This window comes from Salvelinus namaycush, chromosome 31 (assembly GCF_016432855.1).
Source record: "Salvelinus namaycush isolate Seneca chromosome 31, SaNama_1.0, whole genome shotgun sequence".
Lineage (NCBI taxonomy): Eukaryota > Metazoa > Chordata > Actinopteri > Salmoniformes > Salmonidae > Salvelinus > Salvelinus namaycush.
In genome coordinates, this window is record NC_052337.1 from 17,373,647 (window position 1) to 17,400,887 (window position 27,241).

General features: G+C 43.6%; 1 protein-coding gene across 1 annotated transcript; it reads left to right on the forward strand.

Moving 5' to 3' along the window:
* The first annotated feature begins 715 nt into the window (after positions 1-715).
* Positions 716-26,766, forward strand: LOC120026244 (stromelysin-3-like). The gene is made up of 8 exons (XM_038971065.1): positions 716-818; positions 8,690-8,885; positions 15,943-16,086; positions 19,559-19,692; positions 21,332-21,546; positions 21,786-21,990; positions 25,711-25,971; positions 26,189-26,766. The coding sequence occupies exons 1-8, from the start codon at positions 716-718 to the stop codon at positions 26,314-26,316; spliced, it is 1,386 nt and encodes a 461-aa protein (XP_038826993.1). The 3' UTR covers positions 26,317-26,766.
* The last annotated feature ends 475 nt before the right edge of the window (positions 26,767-27,241 follow it).

Below are 27,241 nucleotides of genomic sequence, written 5' to 3' on the forward strand. Positions count from 1 at the left end.
GATGGTGTGGGGTTGCTTTGCTGGTGACACTCAGTGATTTATTTAGAACTCAAGACACACTTAACCAGCATGGCTACCACAGCATTCCGCAGCGATACGCCATCCCATCTGGTTTTAGCTTAGTGGGACTATCATTTGTTTTTCAACAGGACAATGACCCAACACACCTCCAGGCTGTGTAAGGGCCATTTGATCAATAAGGAGAGTGATGGAGTGCTGCATCAGATGACCAGGCTTCTACAATCACCCGACCTCAACCAAATTGAGATGGTTTGGGAATAGTTGGACCACAGAGTGAACGAAAAGCAGCCAACAAGTGCTCAGCGTATGTGGGAACTCCTTCAAGACTGTTGGAAAACTATTCCAGGTGAAGCTAGTTGAGAGAATGCCAAGAGTGGGCAAAGCTGTCATCAAGGCAAAGGGTGGCTACTTTGAAGTATCTAAAATATAAATATATTTTGATTTGTTTAACTCTTTTTTGGTTACTACATGATTCCATATGTGTTATTTCATAGTTTTGATGTCTTCACTATTATTCTACAATGTAGAAAATGGTGAAGATAAAGAAAAAACATTGAATGAGTAGGTGTGTCCAAACTTTTGACTGGAACTGAATATATTTTTATATTTTACCCCCTTTTTGATCTTGTCTCATCACTGCAACTCCCCAATGGGCTCAGGAGAGGTGAAGGTTGAGCCATGCGTCCTCCAAAACATGACCCGGTTCTTTATGCCCACCCACACCAATGTGCTGGAGGAAACACTGATGACCAAAGTCAGCCTGCAGGCACCTGGCCCGCCAGAGCGCGATGAGCCAAGTAAAGCCCCCCCCAGATGACACTGGGCCATTTGTGCACCGCCCTACGGGACTCCCGGTCACAGCTGGTTGTGACACAGCCTGGGATCAAACCCAGGTCTGTAGTGAAACCTCAAGCACTGTGATGCAATGCCTTAGAACACTGTGCCACTCGGGAGGCCCTAGCACCAGAATTGTTTGATGGGAGCTTCATGAAATGTGTTTCCATGGCCGAGCAGCCGCACACATGCCTAAGATCACCATGCGCATTGCCAAGCGTCGGCTGGAGTGGTGTAAAGCTCGCCGCCCTTGGACTCTGGAGCAGTGGAAACGGGTTCTCTGGAGTGATGAATTATGCTTCACCATCTGGCAGTCCGACGGACAAATCTGGGTTTGGCGGATGCCAGGAGAACGCTACCTGCTCGAATGCATAGTGCCAACTGTAAAGTTTGGTGGAGGAGGAATAATGGTCTGGGGCTGTTTTTCATGGTTGGGCTAGGCCACTTAGTCCAGTGAAGGTAAATCTTAACGCTACAGAATACAATTCAATTCTAGACGATTCTGTACTTCCAACTTCGTGGCAACAGTTTGGGAAAGGCCCTTTCCTGTTTCAGCTTACAGAAATGGTTTGTTGAGATCAGTGTAAAAGAACATGACTGGCCTGTACAGAGCCCTGACCTCAACCCCATCGAACACCTTTGGGATGAATTGGAAAGCCGACTGCGAGCCAGGCCTAATCGCCCAACATCGGGGCCCGACCTCACTAATGCTCTTGTGGCTGAATGGAAGCAAGTTCCCTCAGCAATGTTCCAACATCTAGTGGAAAGCCTTCCCAGAAGAGTGTAAGCTGTTATAGCAGCAAAGGGGGGACCAACTCTATATTAATGCCCATGATTTTGGAATGAGATGTTTGACAAACAGGTGTCCACAAACTTTTGGTCATGTAGTGTATGTTATAGTCTACAAACAGAGTGGGTACTTTCTTTTCAAATAACTTTGCTGATTTTGACTGAATGATAAACAGACAAAGGTTACCATGGCAAAGCATAGATTAACGGTCAGAGGGCAGTCACAGACATATGACTAAAGGGGAGCATGCCGACGCTCCTTAAAAACCTGTCAATTGAGAAAGAAGTATGGTTGAAAGCAACGCTGGCAGCTCCGCTTTGAAATAAATGCTACTGAGAATTATCTAGTGGTATCTGAACATGTAGATGCTTGTGTAGATACTGTAATTTAAACTCAAAAGGTGCTATACTGGAACTTGGCAAGTCTACATTCGTATCCCATCATTTTTCAGAGACTGAACCGTAAAGCTTGAGAGACTTCGTGAGATACTTACATGTATTTTACAATTCAAGCCATTGGAAGCAGGATAAGTACTTAAGTCAAGGTTCCAAAATGGGTCTGTTGGAGTAGTCTGACGTAGTGTGGCAACATAAACAGAACTGTGAGTTCACCAGAGAGCTCTTCAAATATTCCCTAAAGTTGTTGGAACGTTCATTCATGAGATGAATTTACACTACAGAATTAGTTTTGAAACCTTTTTGTTTTGAGTTCTTTCATTGTTTCCTTTGAGACACACAGACTAGTGAGCAGGAACCCAATCTCTAACTGGGAAACATTGATTTGACGATTTGAGGAATCTCTTCACCCCAAGCGAGACCTGCCATCAAAATACTTTTCCTTAGCAGTGGTCTTTGGTGTTGCAACCAATTCATTCTTCGCTAACAAAGCAACTTAGATACATCACTGTCAATTCCTCATTCTTTCTCTCATTTCCCATCATATTAAATCCTCATCCTCTTCCTGCTAAACCATTTCTTCACTCAGTGTAATCACTTAGTTTGTGTGTACAACCTCTCAAGGCGTGCAGAATGCAGGTCTCTGGGGCTCGTTGTGTATAAATATTTATCCTCGATGGATTTCCTCCATCGTGCACATTCTTTATCTTTATGGCCTACTTGTTATCTACCAAAGGGTGTCTGAGTTAGTGGGGATAGTGCTCATACAGTGCATTCGGAAAAGTATTCAGACACCTTGACTTTTTCCACGTTACAGCCTTAATCTTACAGGCTCGAGTCTTCTTGGGTATGACGCTATAAGCTTGTCACACCGGTATTTGGAGAGTTTCTCCCATTCTTCTCTGCAGATCCTCTCAAGCTCTGTCAGGTTGGATCGGGAGCGTTGCTGCACAGCTATTTTCATGTCTCTCCAGAGATGTTTGATCAGGTTCAAGTCCGGGCTCTAGCTGGGCCACTCAAGGACATTCAGAGACTTGTCCTGAAGCCACTCCTGAAATGTCTTGGCTGTGTGCTTTGGGTCGTTGTCCTGTTGGAAGGTGAACCTACGCCCAAGTCTGAGGTCCTAAGCGCTCTGGAGACAGGTATTCATCAAGGAACTCTCTTTGCTCTGTTCATCTTTCCCTCGATCCTGACTTGTCTCCCAGTCCATGCTGCTGAAAAACACCCCCACAGCATGATGCCACCACCATGCTTCACTGTAGGGATGATGCCAGGTTTCCTCGAAACGTGCCGCTTAGCATTCAGGCCACAGAGTTCAATATTGGTTTCATCAGACCAGATGATCTTGTTTCTCATGGTTTGAGAGTCTTTAGGTGCCTTTTGTCAAACTCAAAGCGGGCTATCATGTGCCTTTTATTGAGGAGTGGCTTCCTTCTGGCCACTCTACCATAAAGGCCTGATTGGTGGAGGGCTGCAGAGATTGTTGTCCTTCTGAATGGTTCTCCCATCTCCACAGAGGAACTCTAGAGCTCTGTCAGAGTGACCATCGGGTTCTTGGTCACCTCCCTGACCAAGACCCTTCTCCCCTGATTGCTCCGTTTGGCTGGGCGGCCAGCTCTGGGAAGAGTCTTGGTGGTTCCAAACTTATTCCATTTAAGAATGATGGAGGCCATGGTGTTCTTGGGGACCTTCAATGCTGCAGACATTTTTTTGGTACCCTTCCCCAGATCTGTGCCTCGCCACGATCCTGTCTCGGAGCTCTACAGATAATTCCTTTGACCACGTGGGTTGTTTTTTTCTCTGACATTCTGTCAACTGTGGGACCTGATATAGACAGGTGTGTGCCTTTCCAAATCATGTCCAATCAATTGAATTTACCACAGGTCGACTCCAATCAAGTTGTAGAAACATCTCAAGTATGATCAATGGAAACAGGATGCACCTGAGCTCAATTTCGAGTCTCATAGCAAAAGGTCTGAATTCTTATGTAAATAAGGTATGTGTGTGTTTTTTAAATTTTAATAAATTAGCTAAAAACTAAAAACCTGTTTCCACGTTGTCATTATGGGGTATTTTGTGTAGATTGCTGGGGATTTTTTTGATTTTTAATCCATTTTAGAATAAGGCTGTAATGTAACAAAATGTGGAAAAAGTCAAGGGGTCTGAATACTTTCCGAAGGCACTGTATATATACTGTGTGCAGTATGTGCTCAGTATGTAGGAGGAAAGTAAATGTTGCGCCTTTTTCCTGTTTCAGGCGTGGATTTAGATGGAAGCCACAACGGGTGCATTGAAAAGTCTGAGTACCTCAGCAGAAGCCTGTAACCGTCTTGGTTGGATGAAGCAGTTTTCCCCTATACTTTCTTCTAAGGAAGAGAGGCTACCTTCTAATCAGGGGTGAAAGTAGAATAAATGTTTTCCCGGTACCCAACCTTCTAAATGTGCAAACGCTTGCGCCAAACATTTTTATGGACCTAATCATAAAATTACATATATAATCGCTATTAATTCAATAGCATCTCTGTGGGCCTAGTCGTAAAGATTTGTCATTTCACTTTTAAAATGTATTGTGCCATAAACACAGGCAGTCATGATGTTTTCATCTGATTATCAAACAATCACGTCAAAGGGCTCCTTTACTAGGCTACCTGCACACGTTCATCCACTCTCAACATATTACCAGCCTCCAAACAGTGGTGAATGGAAAGAGACATCTGTTATTCAAAACACCACAAAGTGTCATGGCATTGGCGATTGTCATTAGGCTAGCATTTATGCGTCCACTGCTGTCCTCGCGGGTCTCAGTGTCGGCCACTCATCGCTGCCTTGGCAGAATGTCTGTTTTTCTCGAAACCACGTCGCATTTTGGATCGTAGGCTATACCACCCGTTTTCAAGTCCATTTGCACATTTTTCATGCCTCTGACTGGTACGGCGTACCCCCACGATTTATTTGCCGTACCAGATCGTACCACTTTACTTTCACCCCTTGGTTCTAATCTACAGTAAAGCAATCTTTAAATTTCAGTTGGAGCCCGACCGATATATCGTCCGATAATTCCAGCGATAGCCGATATTCAATAAATGGGATGAAAAAAAGGAATCTCATGCTGATCTGAACACTTGCAACCATTCTCATGATGTCATTATTGTCACAATGTAAGAAATCAACATAACGTTTTTTTGTTTTTTGTTGTTGTATAACGGCAGATATATCGGTATCGGTAAGGTTTGTCCCCCATAAAATCATAATAAGTATCGGACCCCAAAAAACTATCGGTCGGTCTCTAGTTTCAATTGAAGACCAATTGTTTTCAGATTGGTATGGTAACAGCATCATAAGGTCACATTCATGACAAACTCCTTTGTTGTACACCAGACAGACATCCAGATGTTGTCTATGATCAGGGTGAGAGGGAATTTTCTAACACCTGCTTCCCTCACTACAGCTGTGTGTTCAGGGTATGAGGGAGGGATTGGGGGTGGGTAAGGTGGCGGTTTTTAGGGAATGAATGACATAGACAAAAGCCTCTTTTATAGCAACAGACGCCACCAGGGAGATTACCCCCCAGAGCCATGGTCTGTAGGCGGGCACATTTTGTTGTCGTGTTTCACCGTTAGCTGGGGTTTGCCAAGGTGAGCAAGACACAGCTATCCAGAACTGTCCTGTAGGGACATGTCAGCTCTCTTTTACTGGGTTTTTCCCCAGTTTCCATCTGACAGACTGCGGTTCTGTGTTGTTCGACCTCATTGGATCTTTAAGCCCGTTGTTGAAATGCAACCCAACATCCACCACCACATGCTTGACTAAAACCAGTCACTTAGTCAGTTCTATTGGACTACTGTTGATGCCAGTTCAGCTGATTTCATCAACCAATCTGTGTGCAGTATGATGTGGTGTTGCCTAGGGGTGGGCTTTATTCCATCTCAACTCAATTCATGTAAGAAATACATGTGCATACAAATCATCAATGGGGAAAAATGTGGAGCCATTTAGGATTATGTCAAGTGTTGAGTCTAGACATGATGATGCAAGAACAGATCACTGACCAGTGACCACCATCCTACTACAACAAAAAGTTACCACAGGCTACAAATCAATTCATTCGGTTTAGTATAAAATCACAAAAATACCTTAATTCAAATCTAAAATGTTTGTGTAAAAGTATATCTCCCTGAATATGTGAAATATTTTCCATTAGAGGTTCAGAATAAACTAAGGCAGTGTTTTCCAAATGGAGGGTTGGGACCTATTGGTTGGTCACAGTAAAAGCCTTCTCGGCTGGGGTTCAAAGTTGGGACTTGGCTACAAATGTGGTATTATTAATGTTAAGTGAAGGAAAGTAAAGTAAGGATAGAAGTCAATAGGCTATAGTTGGGTGATGTCTCCAAAAAGTTATCATATCTCAGACTATCACAGATCAAAACATTGCTATCAGGTGATAAATACATCTGGTGTAAATCTGCCAGCGGTCAGCGGCCAGCGGCCAGCGGCCAGCGGTCCCATACAATGCTTCACATAGAATGGGGCAGTCCTCAGTTTTTATGGGGCAGACCTGGAGTTTGGCTATCTCTCTTGCACAAGTACTATGTTGTTCTCTAGTGTCTTAGTCAGTTGAGGCCTGTAAATGTAGCCTATTGTCTGCAAATCTGAACAATGACATATTGGGCCTTTCTTTGAAACTCACACCCAACTAAGAAAATCAAACACATGCATCCCTCACATAAGGATGACATCTGGTCCAATGTCACCTGTTTCTAATAAGCATGGAACTTGTAACTCCCATTGGACCAAAAATATTTCAAAGCTCTTGATGGTCCTGAGTTATGAGTAATTAATTCATCTGCGTGTGGTTGTTATGAGCACACTGAATAGCTGACAACATGCTGGAGGGCTGTTTTCTTCTCATTAGATTTGGCCAAGTCTCACAAAGACGCTATTTTGGCTCTGCTGGTGAGTGGTTGTTCTCACCGTAGTTAGCATTTTTTCATCATGAATCCTGTTCTGAAGGCAGCTCTGCAGAGAGGTCACTAGCTGGCACAGCCACAATATCATAAAATCTGATTTTAAACCTAACCTTAACCACACTGCTAACCCTAATTCCTAACCCGAACCTTAAATTAAGACCAAAAAGCAAATTTTTGTTTTCATAAATATTTACAATATAGTCAATTTTGACTTTACACCTGGCCTATCGAAGGGGAAATCACTCAGTTCTGCCACCAGGACAAGACTCATGACAATAAACGTCAACCTTCTGCATAGAGACTTTTTTGGCTACAGTTCATTGCATCAGCTGAACCCCAAAAGATCTGAACTAACTGTCTTGTCACGTTGAGTGGAAAAGCAAAATATATATAGGCGATCTATTAAATAGGTATTATGTTGTTTATTTTTGAAATATTGGATGAAAAGTGAGCACCTGCCCTTGAATATTTTTGATGTTGCTTTGTGTGTATTACCAGTTGGGCACATAAATCCTAGACGATAGCGTAAATTTAGCGCCCACTATCGGCTGCCTAAGCTACTTACTAACCAAATTGGGGTTTCTTCCATACATCAAGGTTAGTGACATTGTGATCAAACATTTTTTTTTAAAGATAGACATGAGATAAAATTGAATGGTTACAGAATTTACAGAATAACTTGAAGATAGGAGGGAAGGCTTCCTCATTCAAAGGCTGAAAAGCAGAAGTGTACCTGGTTACTTATTATGTTAGATCGTACAACTGATAGACATAAATGGGATTCCTCTCTTAATGTCCATCTGCAAGGTTTGGAATGATGAGTTTTAGCATGGAAGGTAGTGTGTACTAGTTCCTGATCACAACATCCAAGTCTTTCAAGCCTTTGTGAAAATGCACCACTGCATCAAAGCCTCTCATGTTAGACTTTTAATGGCCATTTAAAAATAGCTTGTTCACAAATTACAGCTTTTAAAAGGTACCCTTGGGCTGTCGGACGCGGAAGCATTTTTAAGACCGTTAAAACAAGAAAGAAACTACAATTCACCCTATTTCACCTCTACAACTGTCACCCCCTCCCCCCATAGAAAAAAGCCAGAGAAGGAAAAGTTTCCAAGCCTTCACAGCTGCTTTTTAGGAAACCAGTAAACTGTAATAAAGCGAAGCCAAAGATAGAGCAAGGATAAAGTGGTGAGAGGGTTCAGCCGTCCCCCCTTCCTCCGACCCCTCCCTGTCCTCCACCCAATCATCTCTCCACCCATTCAATTGACAGACTAATTCCCTCTAAATTCTCTGGAGGAAATTGACTAATAATGCCTTGGAGATTTATCTGTGTCCCGGAAGCCCAGCTCCTCCTGAGGTTCTCTATTAGAACGTTACAGTAATGTACCATGCTGCCATTTACTGTGATGACAATGTCTTGCCATGCAGCTATCTAAAAACATTAATTCCATTTTCCATTTGATTTAGTTTAATGTAATTTTGTTTGTAGCCTAGATGTATGTGATTTTGTCAAAACAATAGCTTAATTTACATTCTTTGAATGGTACTTAGTTGCACATACCTCTTTTCACAGGGATGGCCTCAGAAGACTCACCCATATGGCCTGAAGAAGACAACAAGATTTGATCATACTCAGGACACTCTGAAGGAACCATTGCACCTGTCGGGAGGTGTCTATCCAGAGACTGTGTTGCCATGGAATGGCACAGAGTCGATCTGGAATCGGCCTCGCTGTGGTGTTCCAGACTATCCTACTCAGAAGCAAAGTGGCAACTCGGACTACCACATGCAGAAGGGGGGCACCTTTGGAGGAAAGCAGCGGCGGAAGCGCTTCGTTGTCTTTGGGGGGCGCTGGGACAAGACTGACCTCACCTACAAGTAAGGTTATTCTTCTCTGGTCGATCTAGACCAGGTATTCCCAAACTGGGGTACGCCAAATAAAAATGTGATTCACATTCAAAAATAATAATAATAATAATAGTATTTTAGGGGGGAAAATTTCTAAAAATATCTTCACATTTTCAAACAGTCCATTAATATTTTCCAACGGGGCTATACATTTGGGAAAGGTTTTTTTCTCGCCTGAGTAGCCTCGTTTCACTGCCAAAAATGTAATTAAACCATCTAGTGTTCAGCGAAATAACAACACAATGTCAAATACAGGTAGCCTAGGTAGCCTAGTCAAATAATTAACATTCAATCACATTAACTGTTACTCTCTCGCGGGAAACTTTCCCTCTTGCGCAGACATTTAGAAGCGAAACATGACAATTTGAAAAATAAGTCACAGGAGTTTTTTGAGCGAGAATAAAGACGACTTTTGAGTAGTAAGACATGTACAAAAGCAACAGATACCATTCATAAGAAGGGGCTAGAAGCATCTTATATGGTGAGCTACCGAGTGGCTAGGACAGGCAAGCCCCATACTATTGTGGAGGACTTAATTCTTCCTACTGCCGCGGATATGGCTGGGACAATGTTTGGGGAAAAGGCCCAAAAAACTATACAGACAATGACTTCATCAAACAACACAGCGTTTCGCTGTTTCACGGCGCATCAGTGACATGGCAGAAGATGTTTTGAAACAATTACTGCTTTACATACAAGCCAGTGAGTTATATGCATTACAGCTGGATGAGTCAACTGACGTGGCGGGCTTGACACAGATCCTGGTATATGTCCGTTACGTTTATGGGGGGTCAATTAAGGAAGACATCCTCTTCTGCAAACTACTGGAAACCAGGGCAACATGAGAGGATATTTTTAAAGTACTGGACAGCTTTGTGACATCAAATGGACTTTGGTGGTCAAGATGTGTTGGTGTCTGTACTGATGGCGTAAAAGCTATGACAGGGAGACTTAGTGGAGTGGTAACGCACGTGCAAGCAGTTTCTCCCAACGCCACTTGGGTACACTGCAGCATCCACCGAGAAGCTCTTGCTGCCAAGGGAATGCCTGACAGCTTGAAAGATGTTTTGGACACTACAGTGAAAATGGTTAACTTTGTTTAAGCAAGGCCCCTGAACTCTCATGTATTTTCTGCATTATACAATGATATGGGCAGCGACCATGTAACAATTTTATAACATACAGAAGTGCACTGGTTATAAAGGGGCAAAGTATTGATATGATATTTTAAATTGAGAGACAAGCTTGAAGTTTTCTTTACTGACCATCATTTGCACTTGTCTGACCGCTTGCATGATGACGAGTTTCTCACACGACTGGCCTATCTGGGAGATGTTTTTTCTCGCCTGAATGATCTGAATCTAGGATTACAGGGACTCTCTGCAACTATATTCAATGTGCGGGACAAAATTGAGGCTATGATTAAGAAGTTGGAGCTCTTCTCTGTCTTTTCTGTCACACAGGTCTTTCCATCATTGTATGATTTTTTGTGTGCAAATGAAATCAAGCTTACGGACAATGTCAAATGTGATATAGCGAAGCACCTGTGTGAGCTGGGTGCGCAATTACGCAGGTACTTTCCGAAACGGATGACACAAACAACTGGATTCGTTATCCCTTTCATGCCCTGCCTCCAGTCCACTTACCGATATCTGAACAAGAGAGCCTCATCGAAATTGCAACAAGCGGTTCTGTGAAAATGTAATTTAATCAGAAGCCACTGCCAGATTTCTGGATTGGGCTGCGCTCAGATTTTCTTGCCTTGGCAAATCGCGCTGTTAAGACACTGATGCCCTTTGCAACCACGTACCTATGTGAGAGGGGATTCTCGGCCCTCACTAGCATGAACACTAAATACAGGCACAGATGTGTGTTGAAAATTATTTGACTGAGACTCTCTCCAATACAACCCAACATTGCAGAGTTATGTGCATCCTTTCAAGCACACCCTTCTCATTAATCTGGTGAGTTATTCACAATTGTTGATGAACAAATAAGGTTTTATATGTAAGATGGCTAAATAAAGAGCAAAATGATTGATTATTGTTATATTTTCTGCCCTGGTCCTATAAGAGCTCTTCATCACTTCCCATGAGCCGGGTTGTGACGACAAACTCACACTCATTCTTATGTTTAATAAATGTATCGCATAGTGTGTGTACAATGACGGCAAAAACAACATTTGAGAGTGCGCTGACCCTGGTGCTAGAGGGGGTACGCAGCTGGAGGTTGAATACATTTTTTTTATTTGTATTTTGTATGTAAATCACATTTTTATTTGGCATACCCCAGTTTGGGAACCACTGCTCTAGACATATCCATGCATTGCTTTTTCACTGGGATCTGCTTTTCCTGAGTTTGCTCTGGAATTTTTATACATGGCGTGCAAATTCAAGAGGTTATCACTGATATCTGTAGTTTAGCCAGGAAGGACAGAGACACAAATGCAACCCCTGTCACGGTAGACTGGTTCACTTCCACAGTACACTGGCTGGCAAAGAAAGGCCGCTACTGGCTGACAAAGGCCGCTACTGGCTGACAAAGGCCGCTACTGGCTGACAAAGGCCGCTACTGGCTGGCAAAGGCCGCTACTGGCTGGCAAAGGCCGCTACTGGCTGGCAAAGGCCGCTTACTGGCTGGCAAAGGCCGCTACTGGCTGGCAAAGGCCACTACATTGTTCTGAATGAAAGGCGGGTAATGTGTACATCATATGTATCACGCTGGTCCCCAACCTAGCACCTCAGCTTATTTTATATGCTCAAAATCAAGAATCATTTGGGTTAGGCCACCCATGTTACAGCTACTGAGAGGAGAGAGGAGCCTTTACACTGAAGCCAAAACTTCTAAAGAGACACATTTCAGTGAATGATAATTTGATAATAGTATGCCCAGTCTATGTAGATGTGTATTCAGTGTTTGGCTGCGTTCATGTTTTTGATAGAATTTGAAACCAGACATGGCAGAAAACTAGGAGGCACTACTTTTCTTTGCCTTTGAAGCACCTTTTGATTGACACGGTGACCTCGTGCCCTCGGGGTCATCTGCACTCCTCCCTGTGTTTGGACTGCCTCGCCTCTTCCATTAAAGTCAAAAGACGGGCCACACCGGACATTTGCCACCCACCCCCTCTGTCATTTGGAGTCAGGGGGGGTCGCGACCTGAAAAAACACAGCCATTTACAAGACAGTGTCAGAGCACTCAAGCATGTTACAGCAGAGCAGTCCACATGCTTCCTGGTGTCTCCACATACAGCTCAGCAGGAAGGGGGCTGTAGAGGGGAAAGGTCAAGCTAATAGTTACTTCCAGAGGAGTGTTATCAGAAAAGCAACACTGAGTCTTTGTTACGGAAAGCAATTTCTTTTTCAGCACGACAGTAAGTGTCACTCGTATTTTTTTAATTAGTCCACTGTTAATACAGTCCCAAAACATTTCAAGATATAGGATTTTCAAGAAGCAAAGTGTCACTTGCCACATCATGATGATGCCTGTGGGAAGTGACACTTTGCTTCTTGAAAGTCTAATATCTTTAAAACTTGACTGCTGACATGCTAAACATTTTGGGACTGTATTAAAGAGATGCTCCGGTACTTTTGGATAATTTTTAGCCAGCAGTTCTGAAAGTAGCACTCATGAGCTCAAAAATTGCCTAAGTCACATATGTGCAGATATGTGCGCCACGTCATCTCTCTCTCTGCTGTGTCCACTATGCCGTTGGGCCCGCCCTGCAACTTTATTGGATAACGCTGGGCAGGCCTCTTGCTAGCTGTCCCTCAAATGTGAGGGGCTGAAGCTCATTGGCTAAAACTCGAATTGCTAGGGTGCTGACCCATGTGGAGGTAAAAATGTAGGAAACATGGCGCGGCACATCTTCAAGAAAACCGTTTCTTTCAAACTATGGATTTTGTGGCTAATTGAGGTAAAGCAGTAATTCTGCTCATAGATTATGTATGTATGAACTACACATTGACACATCCATCCCAAAGCAGGATGTTTAAAAAATATTTTTTTTAGTCGCCAAAGTACCGGAGCATGTCTTTAACAGTGGACTAATGAAAAAAATACAGAAATATTGTTTTTGTGTGGATTTTTCCTTTAATGGCGTAGAATTGTTATATTATGTTGTATGAATAGTAAGCTTATGTTTTCATGTGAAAAATGCCATATGTATTGATCAAGCGTAAAAATGCTGTGTATGATCAACCACCCTTCCCCAAACAAACACCAATATATTGCATCATAAGTCATCATTACTCATGATCCCTTTGAGGTAGCCACTTACTCAGTGTCCCTAAGTATAGCTTCATTGTCATTTTGCTGATTGTCAACAGGCACTGAACCTCCTGTGCCCTGCACTCCCTCTCACACAAAATAATTTCTGCACACACAGCTTTTTAAGAAAGGAACAAATAATTGTACGATTGTACAGTACTGTAGGGGTGTGTACTGTACTCTGCTGGCTCATCACATTTTTACCTCAGGAGACACACAACAGCACAGAGCTGGACCTGCCTCTTTTGGCCCGCGAGCCAGCAATCAGCACTGTTGTCCCCGCTCTGGTTCCACTCCTCTTTTCCCAGAGTGGCTATGGTGAGGGGGGTCATTACAAGGCCAGCGTTTTGCTGTCTCCTCAGTGATGACTAATAATAACGGGCCGTAGCATTAGCAACACAGTGACTGTTCCACATTCTGGAACTGAACTCCCAGGGCACAGGTTTAATGGGTGTCTGCTGCAGGCGTCGGGGGCTGTGGTTAGAATCGGGCCCCGGCATGCATCACCGTGGCAGGGTTAGGGAGGTTATTGAAGTAGAGTAGGGTAATACAGCAACAGCACAAGGCTGGCCTCTCCTGTCTGGGCATGTATGTAGGGCCTCCACACAATGAGGCGCAATCCATTTCTGCAACCCCCGCCCATTCATTATGAAATCTAAAATGAAGAATAAAAGTGATAGCCGCCATGGCTGGTATCCAGGGAAATGTCTGCAGGGCAGGGGGGTAACGGATTGCAACAGAAAGCAGGGGGGTAACGGATTGCAACAGAAAGCAGGGGGGTAACGGATTGCAACAGAAAGCAGGGGGGTAACGGATTGCAACAGAAAGCAGGGGGGGAAGGATTGTACTGGCGCCCACTGAGAAACCCATAATATGAAACATGAGACGGACATTGAGACTGAACATGTCACGGTTGTTTAAATGTCCTCCATGGGGTGTCGCCTGGTAATAACAAGCGCTGCCCTTTCTGTCTGTCAACGCCTGTCATAATAATGCAGGTCCTACTGGTTGGACGGACGCACACACAACCTCTGTCAACTCAGAATTTAGCCTTGCTGCATGGTAATCCACAACAACTGTGAACAAGTTGAAGTTCTGTTTCTATGTACTGCACATGACCTATGCCTTGAATAACTGAAGTATGAATCCAAATACAACAGGTGTAGCCTTTACCGTGAAATGCTTACTTACGAGCCCTTTCCCAACAATGCAGAGTTAAAAAGTACGAAAATGTGCAAATAAAAATAGAAAATAGGAAGACAATAGATAACAATAACGAGGCTATGTACAAGGAGTACCGAGTCAATGTGCAGGGGTACGAGGTAGTTGAGCTAATATGTATATGTAGGTAGGAGTAAAAGTGACAAGGCAATCAGGATAGATAATAAACAGAGTAGCATCATTGTACGTATGTGAAGAGTGTAAAAATGTGTGTGTGGCGTCAATATGCATGCATGTGTGTGTGTGAGCATGTGTGTGTGTTTGTGTTGGCGTGTAAGTAAAAAAAAAAAACGTTTTTAAAACTTTTATTTAACTAGGCAAGTCAGTTAAGAACAAATTCTTAAGTATGTGTGAGTGTGTGGGTAGAGTCCAGTGAGTGTGTGGGTAGAGTCCAGTGAGTGTGTGGGTAGAGTCCAGTGAGTGTGCATAGAATCAGTGCAAAACTAGGTCAGTGCAAAACTAGGTCAATGCAAAACTAGGTCAATGCAAAACTAGGTCAATGCAAATAGTCCTGTTCACAACTGTTCAGCTGTCTTATGGCTTGGGGGTAGAAGCTGTTCAGGAGCCTTTTGGTCTCAGACTTGGCACTACGGTACCGCTTACCGTGCGGTAGCAGAATGAACGGGTCTATGGCTTGGGTGGCTGGGGTCTTTGACAATTTTCCGTGCTTCCACTGACACCGCCTGGTATAGAGGTTCTGGATGCCATGGAGCTCGGCCCCAGTGATGTACTGGGCTGTCCGCACCACCCTTTGCATCCGCCTTGCGGTCGGATGTCAAGCAGTTGCCATAACAGACGGTGATGCAGCAAGTCAAGATGGCAGCTGTCAAACTTTTTGAGGATAGGTATAATTTTTTTAATGATTCTGCATAAAGAGTGTTGGTTGGTTAGTTAGGTCAGTATGCAAGCAAGCACCTATCATAGTCTTTGTTCATGTTGCTGTATACTTAAGTTGATCACTCTTTTGTCGCTGAGAATTTTCCTGCACTGCAGAAAATGCAACTTGTAGTGTATTTGACTTGTGGTTTCCACTTGAAAATCTCAGACTTGATTTGCCCAAACAAAAAATGTGTCAACCCCTACATAAATGTTCATAATTTATAATTCACATAATAATTCAAATTTCCTGTTGCTGTAGGATTATTTACCTTCTGTAGCAAACTGGTTCAAATTAAGATTCTACATCTGTATGATTGAACCATGCCATCATGGTGATCTGGCATTGTGCAGACAGTTAATCCATACAACCCATTCAGCAACATATTATACCAGATCCTTTTGTTGATGTGGGACGTTTGACAGCTTCAACCCACCAGTCAAGCTGGGTGGCATCAGACTGGGCCTTGCACCCACTTTAGAGAGGCTTCTTTCTCACAACAACCAGATTATCCTAGACCAAGGTCACCCTGTGGCCCATGAAGCAACTAGAGAAGGGTGGCACTCACTCTGCCCCTCGCAAAAGAGGATTATGGGTAGAACACAGATGGCGATCACGCTGGTGGTTTCTGACGTGTGTGTGTGTGTGTGTGTCTCACAGGATCATGCGCTTCCCCTGGCAGTTGAGTAATGAGAAAGTCCGTCACATCTTGCAGGAGGCTCTGCGTGTGTGGAGTGAAGTCACACCCTTGAAGTTCACTGAGGTCAGCAGTGGGAGAGCTGACATCATCATCGACTTTACCAGGTAATCATCATACTACAGGTGTAGGATCTTAATTTTACCAGTATTGTCGTAACAAAATAGATCAACGCTGGTAGACGAGAAGCAGGTACAGGGAGTGAACATTTAATTAACAATGGACATGAAACAGGACATGACAGCATCTGGACATGAACACATAATGACATTAATGCAGACACATGGAACAAACGAGGGAGCAGACAGTTATAGACAGGGCAATCAACAAAGGGAAGGAGTCCAGGTGAGTTCAATGAGCGCTGCTGCGCGTAATGATGGTGACAGGTGTGCGTAATGAAGGGCAGCCTGGCGCCCCCGAGCGCCAGAGAGGGAGAGCGGGAGCAGGCGTGACAATTTTAATGTTTAGTTTAGTCCATAATGTGGCTTGGTCGATGGTTAGACTATTAGCTGGCCAAAATTAGGCTACATGAAAAGTGCAATACTGTAAATATAACTGTGTGTTAGTGTGGGTTTTCAGTGAATTTATGTAAATCACAAAGCTCATCTGCATTTCCTGTGGCGCAGAACACTCTGAGAACCTGAGGCAAGCTTGGGATGAACTCTATTTCAGCTCACCTATTTCAGAAAATCTATTGAAATTCCAGTCATGCACTGGAAAATGTGTTATTGATTTCTATTACAGTTTTTAAATGTACTTTCAATATAACAACATTACTGGTCATATTGTGTGCTGGTGCACATCATCAAAACTATTTGTATGTCTTGTATCACTTTCCTGACTCACTCAATATGTCTGTGTTTATCTGTGAAACACTCTACCTTTACTATAAATATTACTAATGCTAACACCCAGGACATCCTATTTCATCTGTCTTGTGCTTCTTATCAGGTTCATCTTGTTGACTTAGAGATGTGAAGCTCTCATTTTATCAGACAAAAACAAAAGGACCTTTTCAAAAGAGAAGTTGAGGGATTAGCGTTGATGGTTGTACAGATAATCAGCTTTGCTGTTGGACATTCATACAGCTATGTTCATGACTTGTTATCTGTTAGGGGAAGAGGTGGGAAATAAGGGAGTGGTGTTACAGCTAGTACAGGTGTAGCATTTTTCACAGGCCAACACTAGTGTTCAGTTATCTCGGTCCAATCACCAAACTTGAGGGCAATTTTCATTTACTCAATCAAATCTAAAAATGTGATGCAGGTGTGCATGAATTTGTGAATGTCCATTTATCTTCAAAGAAATGTAATTCCTGAATTACATTTTCTAATTTGGAACCTGAACTCACCAACTCAGTTAAACTGAGTTGAATTGACCCCAACCCTGCCCATCTCTCACCCATGTCTATAATAAGCCATGCTCATGGGCGAATCGTCCCCCCCTCTCCATCCTGAATGCACTTGAATGTTACAAAGCAGGACTTGTTAGCTACGGTTTATTTGAATGAAAAGCCTCAGGGCACATTTCTTCAACTCTCAATGGATTTCTCGTGTTGGCACGAGCACAACAGCATCACATTCCCTTGTTGTAAATGACTGCAGCTTTAGAGCATCCACCTACACACCAGACCTATTTACATGTTTCTTCTCTCAGACGATACTGTATCCGCCCTCGAGACCTTTGCCTTTGTAAGTAGAGATTAACACTGATGTTCTGTCTCGTCCCGCTGCGGAGTTCATTTTTCCAAGGTAATGTACAGAACAGAGGCGTTTATCCTGGTTATACCACAGTTGTAGAATAAAAAAATCCTAAAGCACATATTTCCCGGAAGAAATAACATGTTTTCGTAGATATTACAATTTTTTTGTCTTTTTTATAAGTTAATTCATACTTTCTCATCATTTGACCCAGTCGTTAGTTACATCACTATGCAGGCTGGCAACATTAATTGGGTTTAATCGCTGTGGTATGAGCCGTAACTCAATGCCCCCACAGTGCGATGGGTCTGAGCAATGGCATAGTTTAGGACCTTGTACCTTACATCAAAAAGATGCCTCAGTAATGACATGATGTTCAGTTACTGTACTAGGTTGGATCTTGACATCGAGAGGGTTATGGAGCCGCAAGATTTGTTATAGACCCAGATTTTTTACTGTCTGCAATGACAGCATTACTTTGATTATTTACTGTACAGAAGGTCCATGGAGCCTACTTGAATATCTGAGCAGAAAGGAAAGTATCAAATGTCAATTTCCCCTTTGAATGCATCTTCATTAATGTTGAAATGGATACATGGATACATCCCTTGTATATAAGCAACAGTACAAACATAATAACAAACATATGGGAATCAGATTTGTAAGGAGCCCATAAAGCAGGGTTCCCAAACTGGCGGCCCACGGTTGGTTTTACTTGGCCCCCCAAGTTTTCTGAGCAAAGAAAATGTATATATATTTTTTTTTATACTGAACAAAAATATAAACGCAACATGCAACAATTTCAACAATTTTACTGACTTACATTTCAAATAAGGAAATCAGTCAATTGAAATAAATTCATTAGGCACGAATCTATAAATTTCATATGACTGGGCAGGAAGCCCAAACAGTTGGGAGCCAGGCCCACCCATTGGGGAGCTAGGTCCAGCCAATCAGACTGAGGTTTTCCCGATAAAAGGGCTTAATTACAGACAGAAATACTTCTCAGTTTCATCAGCTGTCCGGGAGGCTGGTCTCAGACGATCCCGCAGGTGAAGAAGCTGGATGTGGAGGCTGGTGTGGTTACACGTGGTCTGCGGTTGTGAGACCGGTTAGACGTACTGCCAAATTCTCTAAAACAACGTTGGAGGCGGCTTATGGTAGAGAAATTAACATTTAATTATCTGGCAACAACTCTGGTGGACATTCCTGCAGTCAGCATGCCAATTGCACACTCCCTCAACACTTGAGACATCTGTGTGACAAAACTGCACATTTTGTGTGACAAAACTGAACATTTTAGTGTGGCCTTTTATTGTCCCTAGCACAAGGTGTACCTGTGTAATGATCATGCTGTTTAATCAGTTTCTTGATATGCCACACCTTTCAGGTGGATGGGTTATCTTGGCAAAGGAGAAATGCTCACTAGCACAAAATTTGAGAGAAATAAGATTTTTGTACATATGGAACATTTCTGGGATCTTTTATTTTAGCTCATGAAACATGGGACCAACACCAACATGTTGCGTTTATATTTTTGTTCGGTATAAAATGTTCATAGTTGGACATAAAAGACTGTAAAAACACCAGGAAATCAGCTCCAAGTTTTCTATTCCCAAGTATTCCCACGCATAATAGAGAGACGTGATCGTATACAAATCTAAGCAAGGTTTGAAATGATCTGTTTGGGATTCTTGCAGTCAAATTGCAGTCTACAAATTATTTGTAATTAAGTTCCCAGGCCCTCCGACCATCCGCTTAAGAAGAAAATTTGCCCGCAGCTGAATCTAATGCCCTAAAGTGACTAATGAAGTGGTGAACTTTGTCTAAAATAAAATGTATGACCACCCTGCCTTGTGCCTCTGTGTTTGTTGTGTAGGTACTGGCATGGTGACAACCTGCCTTTCGATGGTCCTGGAGGCATTCTGGCCCATGCCTTTTTCCCCAGAACTCACCGGGCAGGCGACATCCACTTTGACTATGATGAGAGTTGGACAGTGGGAAACAGCATGGGTGAGTGAATAACCTATTTAATTTACCGGTCTATAGCAGTGGAGGCTCCTCGCAGGAGGAAGGGGAGGACCGTCCTCCAGAGTGAATTTCATAAAAATAAAAATAGTGAAACATTAAAAAAGATAAAACTATACTAAAAATGTTCACGTCACAAAATAATTGATTAAAACGCACTGTTTTGCAATAAAGGTGTACAGTAGCCTCAGCAGCAGTCTGTAGGGTATCACCATGGTTTAGCCAGAGGACAGCTTCTGTCCTCCTCTAGGTACATCGATTTCAATACAAAACCTAGGAGGCTCATGATTCTCACCCCTTTCCATAGACTTACACAGTAATTATGACAACTTCCAGAGGATGTCCTCCAACCTATCCGAGCTCTTGCAGCATGAACTGACATGTTGTCCACCCAATCAAAGATAAGAGAATAAATCTAGTACTGAAAGCTATTGCTAGCTAGCACTGCAGTGAATAAAATGTGGTGAGTAGTTGACTCAGAGAGCGAGAAAGACAATAGTTTAACAGTTTTTAACAAATTTATTCCAAAACTAAAGAGAAGCAAGAGAGCGAGAGAGAGAGCTAGATATATTTGGTTGTATTTTTTTTAAAACTTTCACTTAGCTAGCAAATGCAGCTAGCTAGTTTAGCCTATTCAAACACCCAGCTCAAACAGAGAGGGATGCTATGTTTGCTAGCTGGCTATGGCTATCCAACACTGGAACTCTTCCAAGTTAAGGTAAGATTTTGGTTTTATTAATTTATGATTGTAGCGGCTTTACTAATGCATTAGTTCTAGTAGCTATGTTGACTATGGCGTGACAACGATGTAGGCTGTGTCGCGTTTAGCGGTCATGATATGAAGGTTTGGTTTGGAAAGGTTTTTCGCCTGGTCACAGATAGCTGATGTGTTGTGCACTGAAGTCTACACGGGAAGGGAAAAGGTGAGAGGAGGAGAACCCGTAGATAGTAGTGATAAATAATTATATATACAACGAGCAAAGAGATCATGTTGTTTTTATGTGGCTGCTATGAACGTGAATGTGTTTGTGTGTGATCAGGGGTGTATGTATAGATACCGATTCTATCAAGGAAAAACATTTCTTAAACGGAAGCAAATGGAACGAAGCGGGGATAAACGTACCTGAATTTGTCCAATAGAAACTCACATTTGCAACTGTTGGACTAATGATTACACCCTAGATCAGCTAAATGCAGGCAAGAGTGTGCAAGGCGATTTTGAATGTGTCAATGTCTGTCACCTTGATTACTCAAAATTCTCTCGACCTGTGCACCTACGCTGTAAACTTCCATTCATAGGCTAGATTGTACCAATCTCATGATGGGTACAGGGAAAATGTGAATATCATGTAGTTGCCTAAACCTATCGATGTTACATTGAGCTGGGTGAATGGAATAAGAATGAGAGTCATCCAATATGCTGTAATAGGCCATCTCATTCAAATAATTATCGTCCTCTCTCATCTTAAACGGCCCTGACCGCCACTGGTCTCTAGGTAGTAGTTTATAAGTGAAGATACTGAACAAACATTGCTAGAGATACTGTCTAAATCTTGCTCAGGCAAGTATGGTTGATGCCCTCTGTTTCAATGTCACTGACCATTGTCCCATGGTGGTCCTGCAGGCACGGATCTCCTGCAGGTGGCGGCCCATGAGTTTGGCCACGTCCTCGGCCTCCAGCACTCCCTGGTCGACGGAGCCGTCATGTCCCCCTTCTACAGCTTCTCCTATCCCCTGGAGCTGAGCGACGATGACAAGCAGGGCATCCAATACCTGTATGGTCCGCTGCGAAAAGCCCCGCCCGTCATCACAGAGACCAATGAGATCGAAACCACTGTGGTGAGGACTGAATATGATAAGAAATTAATAGAAGTTCAACTTATCAGTGAACACATCCATTGTTGGGAGCAAATAGGTAACAACTGGAATATTAGTAGATTGACACGCAATGCTCGTTTCAGTGACTCAATTTGTTGAGATTGAAGAAAGTTTCCAGGCTGAGTTGAGCTTCCGCCATTTTGATTTTGCATGACATAACCTGTGCTCACTCCGTCTCTTTCTCCATGACTTGGCCACAGCCGGACCCCTGCAGGACTAACTTTGATGCGGTGTCCATGATCAGAGGGGAGATGTTCTTCTTCAAGTCCCGCTACGTGTGGCGTATCCGTGATGGCCAACTGCAGGCGGGGTACCCGGCGCTAGCAACACGCCACTGGAGGGGGATCCCCGACAACATCGATGCGGCCTACGAAGACAAGACTGGAAACAGCTGGTTCTTCCAAGGTGGGTTCCACCATAGAAATAGAATACCTGCCATAGTCTGGGGTTTTACCCATTCTAATGTGTATTTCTATGGGATCCTGCTGGTAGCAGTTGATTTTGAGCTCTGATATTTGTCAGGCGTGGTAAGGAGTACCACCAGCTCATCGTAGGGCAGTGTGTCTAATTGTTTTTAAATTAGCTATTTTTATGACAGGACAGTTCAAAACAGACAGGAGAGGCCCAAGGTGAGAGTCAAACCCCTGTCGCCAGGGCGTACGTGTGGTCCAGAGTCGGGACCTTAGAGCGCAGTACCAGACTCTCGCATTTTGGTAGCAGTTCCGAGTGGGACCATAAGTGTTTCGTTTTGAGACAGCCATTTTTCTGAAAGTCAGACACAGGAGGCTTCTGAGGGGAAGACAGCTCATAATAATGGCCAGAACAGAGCAAATGGAATGGCATCATACACCTGGAAACCATGTGTTTGATATACAGTGGGGAGAACAAGTATTTGATACACTGCCGATTTTGCAGGTTTTCCTACTTACAAAGCATGTAGAGGTCTGTAATTTTTATCATAGGTACATTTCAACTGTGAGAGACGGAATCTAAAACAAAAATCCAGAAAATCACATTGTATGACTTTTAAGTAATTAATTTGCCTTTTATTGCATGACATAAGTATTTGATCACCTACCAACCAGTAAGAATTCCGGCTCTCACAGACCTGTTAGTTTTTCTTTAAGAAGAGAGTTCTCTACTCATTACCTGTATTAACTGCACCTGTTTGAACTCGTTACCTGTATAAAAGACACCTGTCCACACACTCAATCAAACAGACTCCAACCTCTCCACAATGGCCAAGACCAGAGAGCTGTGTAAGGACATCAGGGATAAAATTGTAGACCTGCACAAGGCTGGGATGGGCTACAGGACAATAGGCAAGCAGCTTGGTGAGAAGGCAACAACTGTTGTTGGCGCAATTATTAGAAAATGGAAGAAGTTCAAGATGACGGTCAATCATCCTCGGTCTGGGGCTCCATGCAAGATCTCACCTCGTGGGGCATCAATGATCATGAGGAAGGTGAGGGATCAGCCCAGAACTACACGGCAGGACCTGGTCAATGACCTGAAGAGAGCTGGGACCACAGTCTCAAAGAAAACCATTAGTAACACACTACGCCGTCATGGATTAAAATCCTGCAGCGCACGCAAGGTCCCCCTGCTCAAGCCAGCGCATGTCCAGGCCCGTCTGAAGTTTGCCAATGACCATCTGGATGATCCAGAGGAGGAATGGGAGAAGGTCATGTGGTCTGATGAGACAAAAATAGAGCTTTTTGGTCTAAACTCCACTCGCCGTGTTTGGAGGAAAAAGGATGAGTACAACCCCAAGAACACCATCCCAACCGTGAAGCATGGAGGTGGAAACATCATTCTTTGGGGATGCTTTTCTGCAAAGGGGACAGGACGACTGTACCGTATTGAGGGGAGGATGGATGGGGCCATGTATTGCGAGATCTTGGCCAACAACCTCCTTCCCTCAGTAAGAGCATTGAAGATGGGTCGTGGCTGGGTCTTCCAGCATGACAACGACCCGAAACACACAGCCAGGGCAACTAAGGAGTGGCTCTGTAAGAAGCATCTCAAGGTCCTGGAGTGGCCTAGCCAGTCTCCAGACCTGAACCCAATAGAAAATCTTTGGAGGGAGCTGAAAGTCCGTATTGCCCAGCGACAGCCCCGAAACCTGAAGGATCTGGAGAAGGTCTGTATGGAGGAGTGGGCCAAAATCCCTGCTGCAGTGTGTGCAAACCTGGTCAAGAACTACAGGAAACTTATGATCTCTGTAATTGCAAACAAAGGTTTCTATACCAAATATTAAGTTCTGCTTTTCTGATGTATCAAATAATTATGTCATGCAATAAAAGGCAAATTAATTACTTAAAAATCATACAATGTGATTTTCTGGATTTTTGTTTTAGATTCCGTCTCTCACAGTTGAAGTGTACCTATGATAAAAATTACAGACCTCTACATGCTTTGTAAGTAGGAAAACCTGCAAAATCGGCAGTGTATCAAATACTTGTTCTCCCCACTGTATTTGATACCATTCCACTGATTCCGCTACAGTCATTACCACGAGCCCCTTCTCCCCAATTAAGGTGCCACCAACCTCCTGTGAAGTCAGGTTTGGTCAAACTTCTAAAAAGAAAGTATTTGACAGCAGATCACCAGAGGGGTAAATGTAAAGTGATATTAGTTGCTTCACACAAACAATCCACGGCTTAACGACTCTGCTCTGGTTTTGTTTATTTTAACAGCGTTGATCATAGTGATGACAGATGGCAGAAACATGGTCTAGTCTTGCAAGGGTGTATAGTGTGTGTGTGTGTGTGTAGATATACGATTGTCTGCGTGTGCCTGTGTGCAAAGGCGTATGTGTGTGAGTGCGTGTATGTGTGTGTGTGTCTGTGGATGTGTGTTGTTTTATTGGCGTCTAAACTCTCCACCTCCCACCAGGGCTCAGCCAGTGTTTGGGTGGGCCAATTAGGCCCAGCAGTTAGCAGAAGCTCCTATAAGCACAGCAGCAGCAGCAGTAGAAGGGAGAGAAAACAGCAGCAGTAAGGAGAGAGAGGAAACAGCAGTAGTAGGGAGGGAGAGGAAACAGCAGCAGTAGGGAGAGAGAGGAAACAGCAGCAGTAGGGAGGGAGAGGAAACAGCAGTAGTAGGGAGAGAGGAAACAGCAGCAGTAGGAGAGAGAGGAAACAGCAGTAGTAGGGAGGGAGAGGAAACGGCAGTAGTAGGGAGGGAGAGGAAACGGCAACAGTAGGGAGAGAGGAAACAGCAGCAGTAGGGAGGGAGAGGAAACAGCAGTAGTAGGGAGGGAGAGGAAACAGCAGCAGTAGGGAGGGAGAGGAAACAGCAGTAGTAGGGAGGGAGAGGAAACAGCAGTAGTAGGGAGGGAGAGGAAACAGCAGTAGTAGGGAGAGAGAGGAAACAGCAGTAGTACGGAGAGAGAGGAAACAGCAGTAGTACGGAGAGAGAGGAAACAGCGGTAGTAGGGAGGGAGAGGAAACAGCAGCAGTAGGGAGGGAGAGGAAACAGCAGCAGTAGGGAGGAAGAGGAAACAGCAGTAGTAGGGAGGGAGAGGAAACAGCAGCAGTAGGGAGGGAGAGGAAACAGCAGCAGTAGGGAGGGAGAGGAAACAGCAGTAGTAGGGAGAGAGGAAACAGCAGTAGTAGGGAGAGAGAGGAAACAGCAGTAGTAGGGAGAGAGAGGAAACAGCAGCAGTAGGGAGAGAGAGGAAACAGCAGCAGTAGGGAGAGGAAACAGCAGCAGTAGGTAGAGAGAGGAAACAGCAGTAGTAGGGAGAGGAAACAGCAGCAGTAGGTAGAGAGAGGATACAGCAGTAGTAGGGAGGGAGAGGAAACAGCAGTAGTAGGGAGAGAGGAAACAGCAGTACTAGGTCCATTCACCAGGTACATGTTTCAGCCTGAGCCTCTGGTTTATGTGACCCACCGTCTACTTAGCACAGATGTCGTCCCTGACAGCTGATACAGGCTCTGATTCAGAGGGGTTGGGTTAAATGCGGAAGCCACTTTTCAGTTGAAGGCATTCAGTTGTACAACTGACTAGGTATCCTCCTTTCCCTTTCTTATATTATTTCATCCCCCTAATAGTTAACATTAGGACTGACTAGGCTAATCCCAGATCTGTGTCTAAAAAGACGTGTGACATCGTCAACAGGCGACAGTTACTGGGTGTTTGACGCGGAGAGGAGGATCACGGGGCCGGACTCAGTGCGTCGGCTGGGCCTTCAAGTGTCGGACATCCAAGCAGCCCTCATGTGGGGCGAGGACAAGGCCCAGAAGACCTACCTCTTCAAGTCGGGCACCTACTGGCGCTTCAGCCCCCTGGAGAACCGGGTGGACACAGCACACCCGCGTAGCATGCAGGACTGGAGGGGCATCCCCAAGGATATTGACGCAGCTTTCCAGGACCGATATGGTGAGAGTCAGAGATATACAAAAATAGTCAAAGGCTAAATGTATTTGGACAGGATCCATTATGTCGTGTTGTGTTCCCAGTTTTATTGATAGCAAGCATGTGGATATCTCTGAGTATTGTGTGTTTCTGACAGTTTGTGTGTGTGCCTTCATGTAACCCCATGGTAATTCCATTTAATTGCATTGAGCTAATTGTTGACCTCCTAACTTCCTAATAGGCTTTGCTCATTTCCTGAGTGGGAGACAGTATTGGAAGTTTGACCCCGTGGAGGTGAAGGTTCTGGAAGGATACCCCCGCTATATCGGCATGGACTTCTTTGGCTGCCCCGCTTCCTTTTATCGATAAAGCCAGGAAGAGTCCATATCGCCCCAAGAGGTGAATGGAATATCAGGGCCATCTTTATTTTTTTGCTCTTAAGACTAATGTTGTTCCACTGGGACTTTAGACTGATACAATTACATCATTGTGTAACATAAACAGGATGACTGTTGATTTTGGTCTACTGGAGGTCAGGACTTGATGCTATTGGTTGAAACCTTCATTATGACCCCAGTCTGAGGTCCGGGGCAGTCTGAAGACCAATAGAAATTGAGGTCATAATTCAAAGGGTGAATTGAGTACATTTAGTTTCATCATCATCCACAATATGATAATAGCTGGTTTGAAATCGATGCACACTGTTTGAGAGATACGACAGAAAAACAATGTACGCAACTGGTATTTGTAAATGGACATTTTCATTCAAGATAAGTAACTTCAATACTTTTGTTCACGATAATCATAACTCAATTTTAATCAATAGGCAGCTTTTTCTCAAGACGAATGCTTACCTCTGCATCAAATAATAAGTTGTGGTATGCTATATGTTTTTATTTTTTCAGAACAATACCTTTTGTAACCGTCTTTAGCCTCTGGTACATACTATTTAACAGTGGCATTTAAAAGTAACATTTTACATAGGTTCATCTTTTCAAATCCGTAGGAACAGTGTAGTTACAGTATTATTTCAATACTCTCAGTACTTTTCTCTATGAAGGGAAATGTAAAAAAAAATCTACCCCATATTCATCATCTCCAGCACCAACCCCAACATCAACATATGTGAAAATGGCACGTTTCTATGTTTTGTATTAAAAAAGACAGAGGAAGCTTAAGTGTGTCACATGACATCATCGGTGTGCATCATATGACTTTTAACCAATTATGAGTAGGCATTGCCTACTAATTGTCTACTAATTGGTTGATGATGTCATTGGAAACACTTATTTTC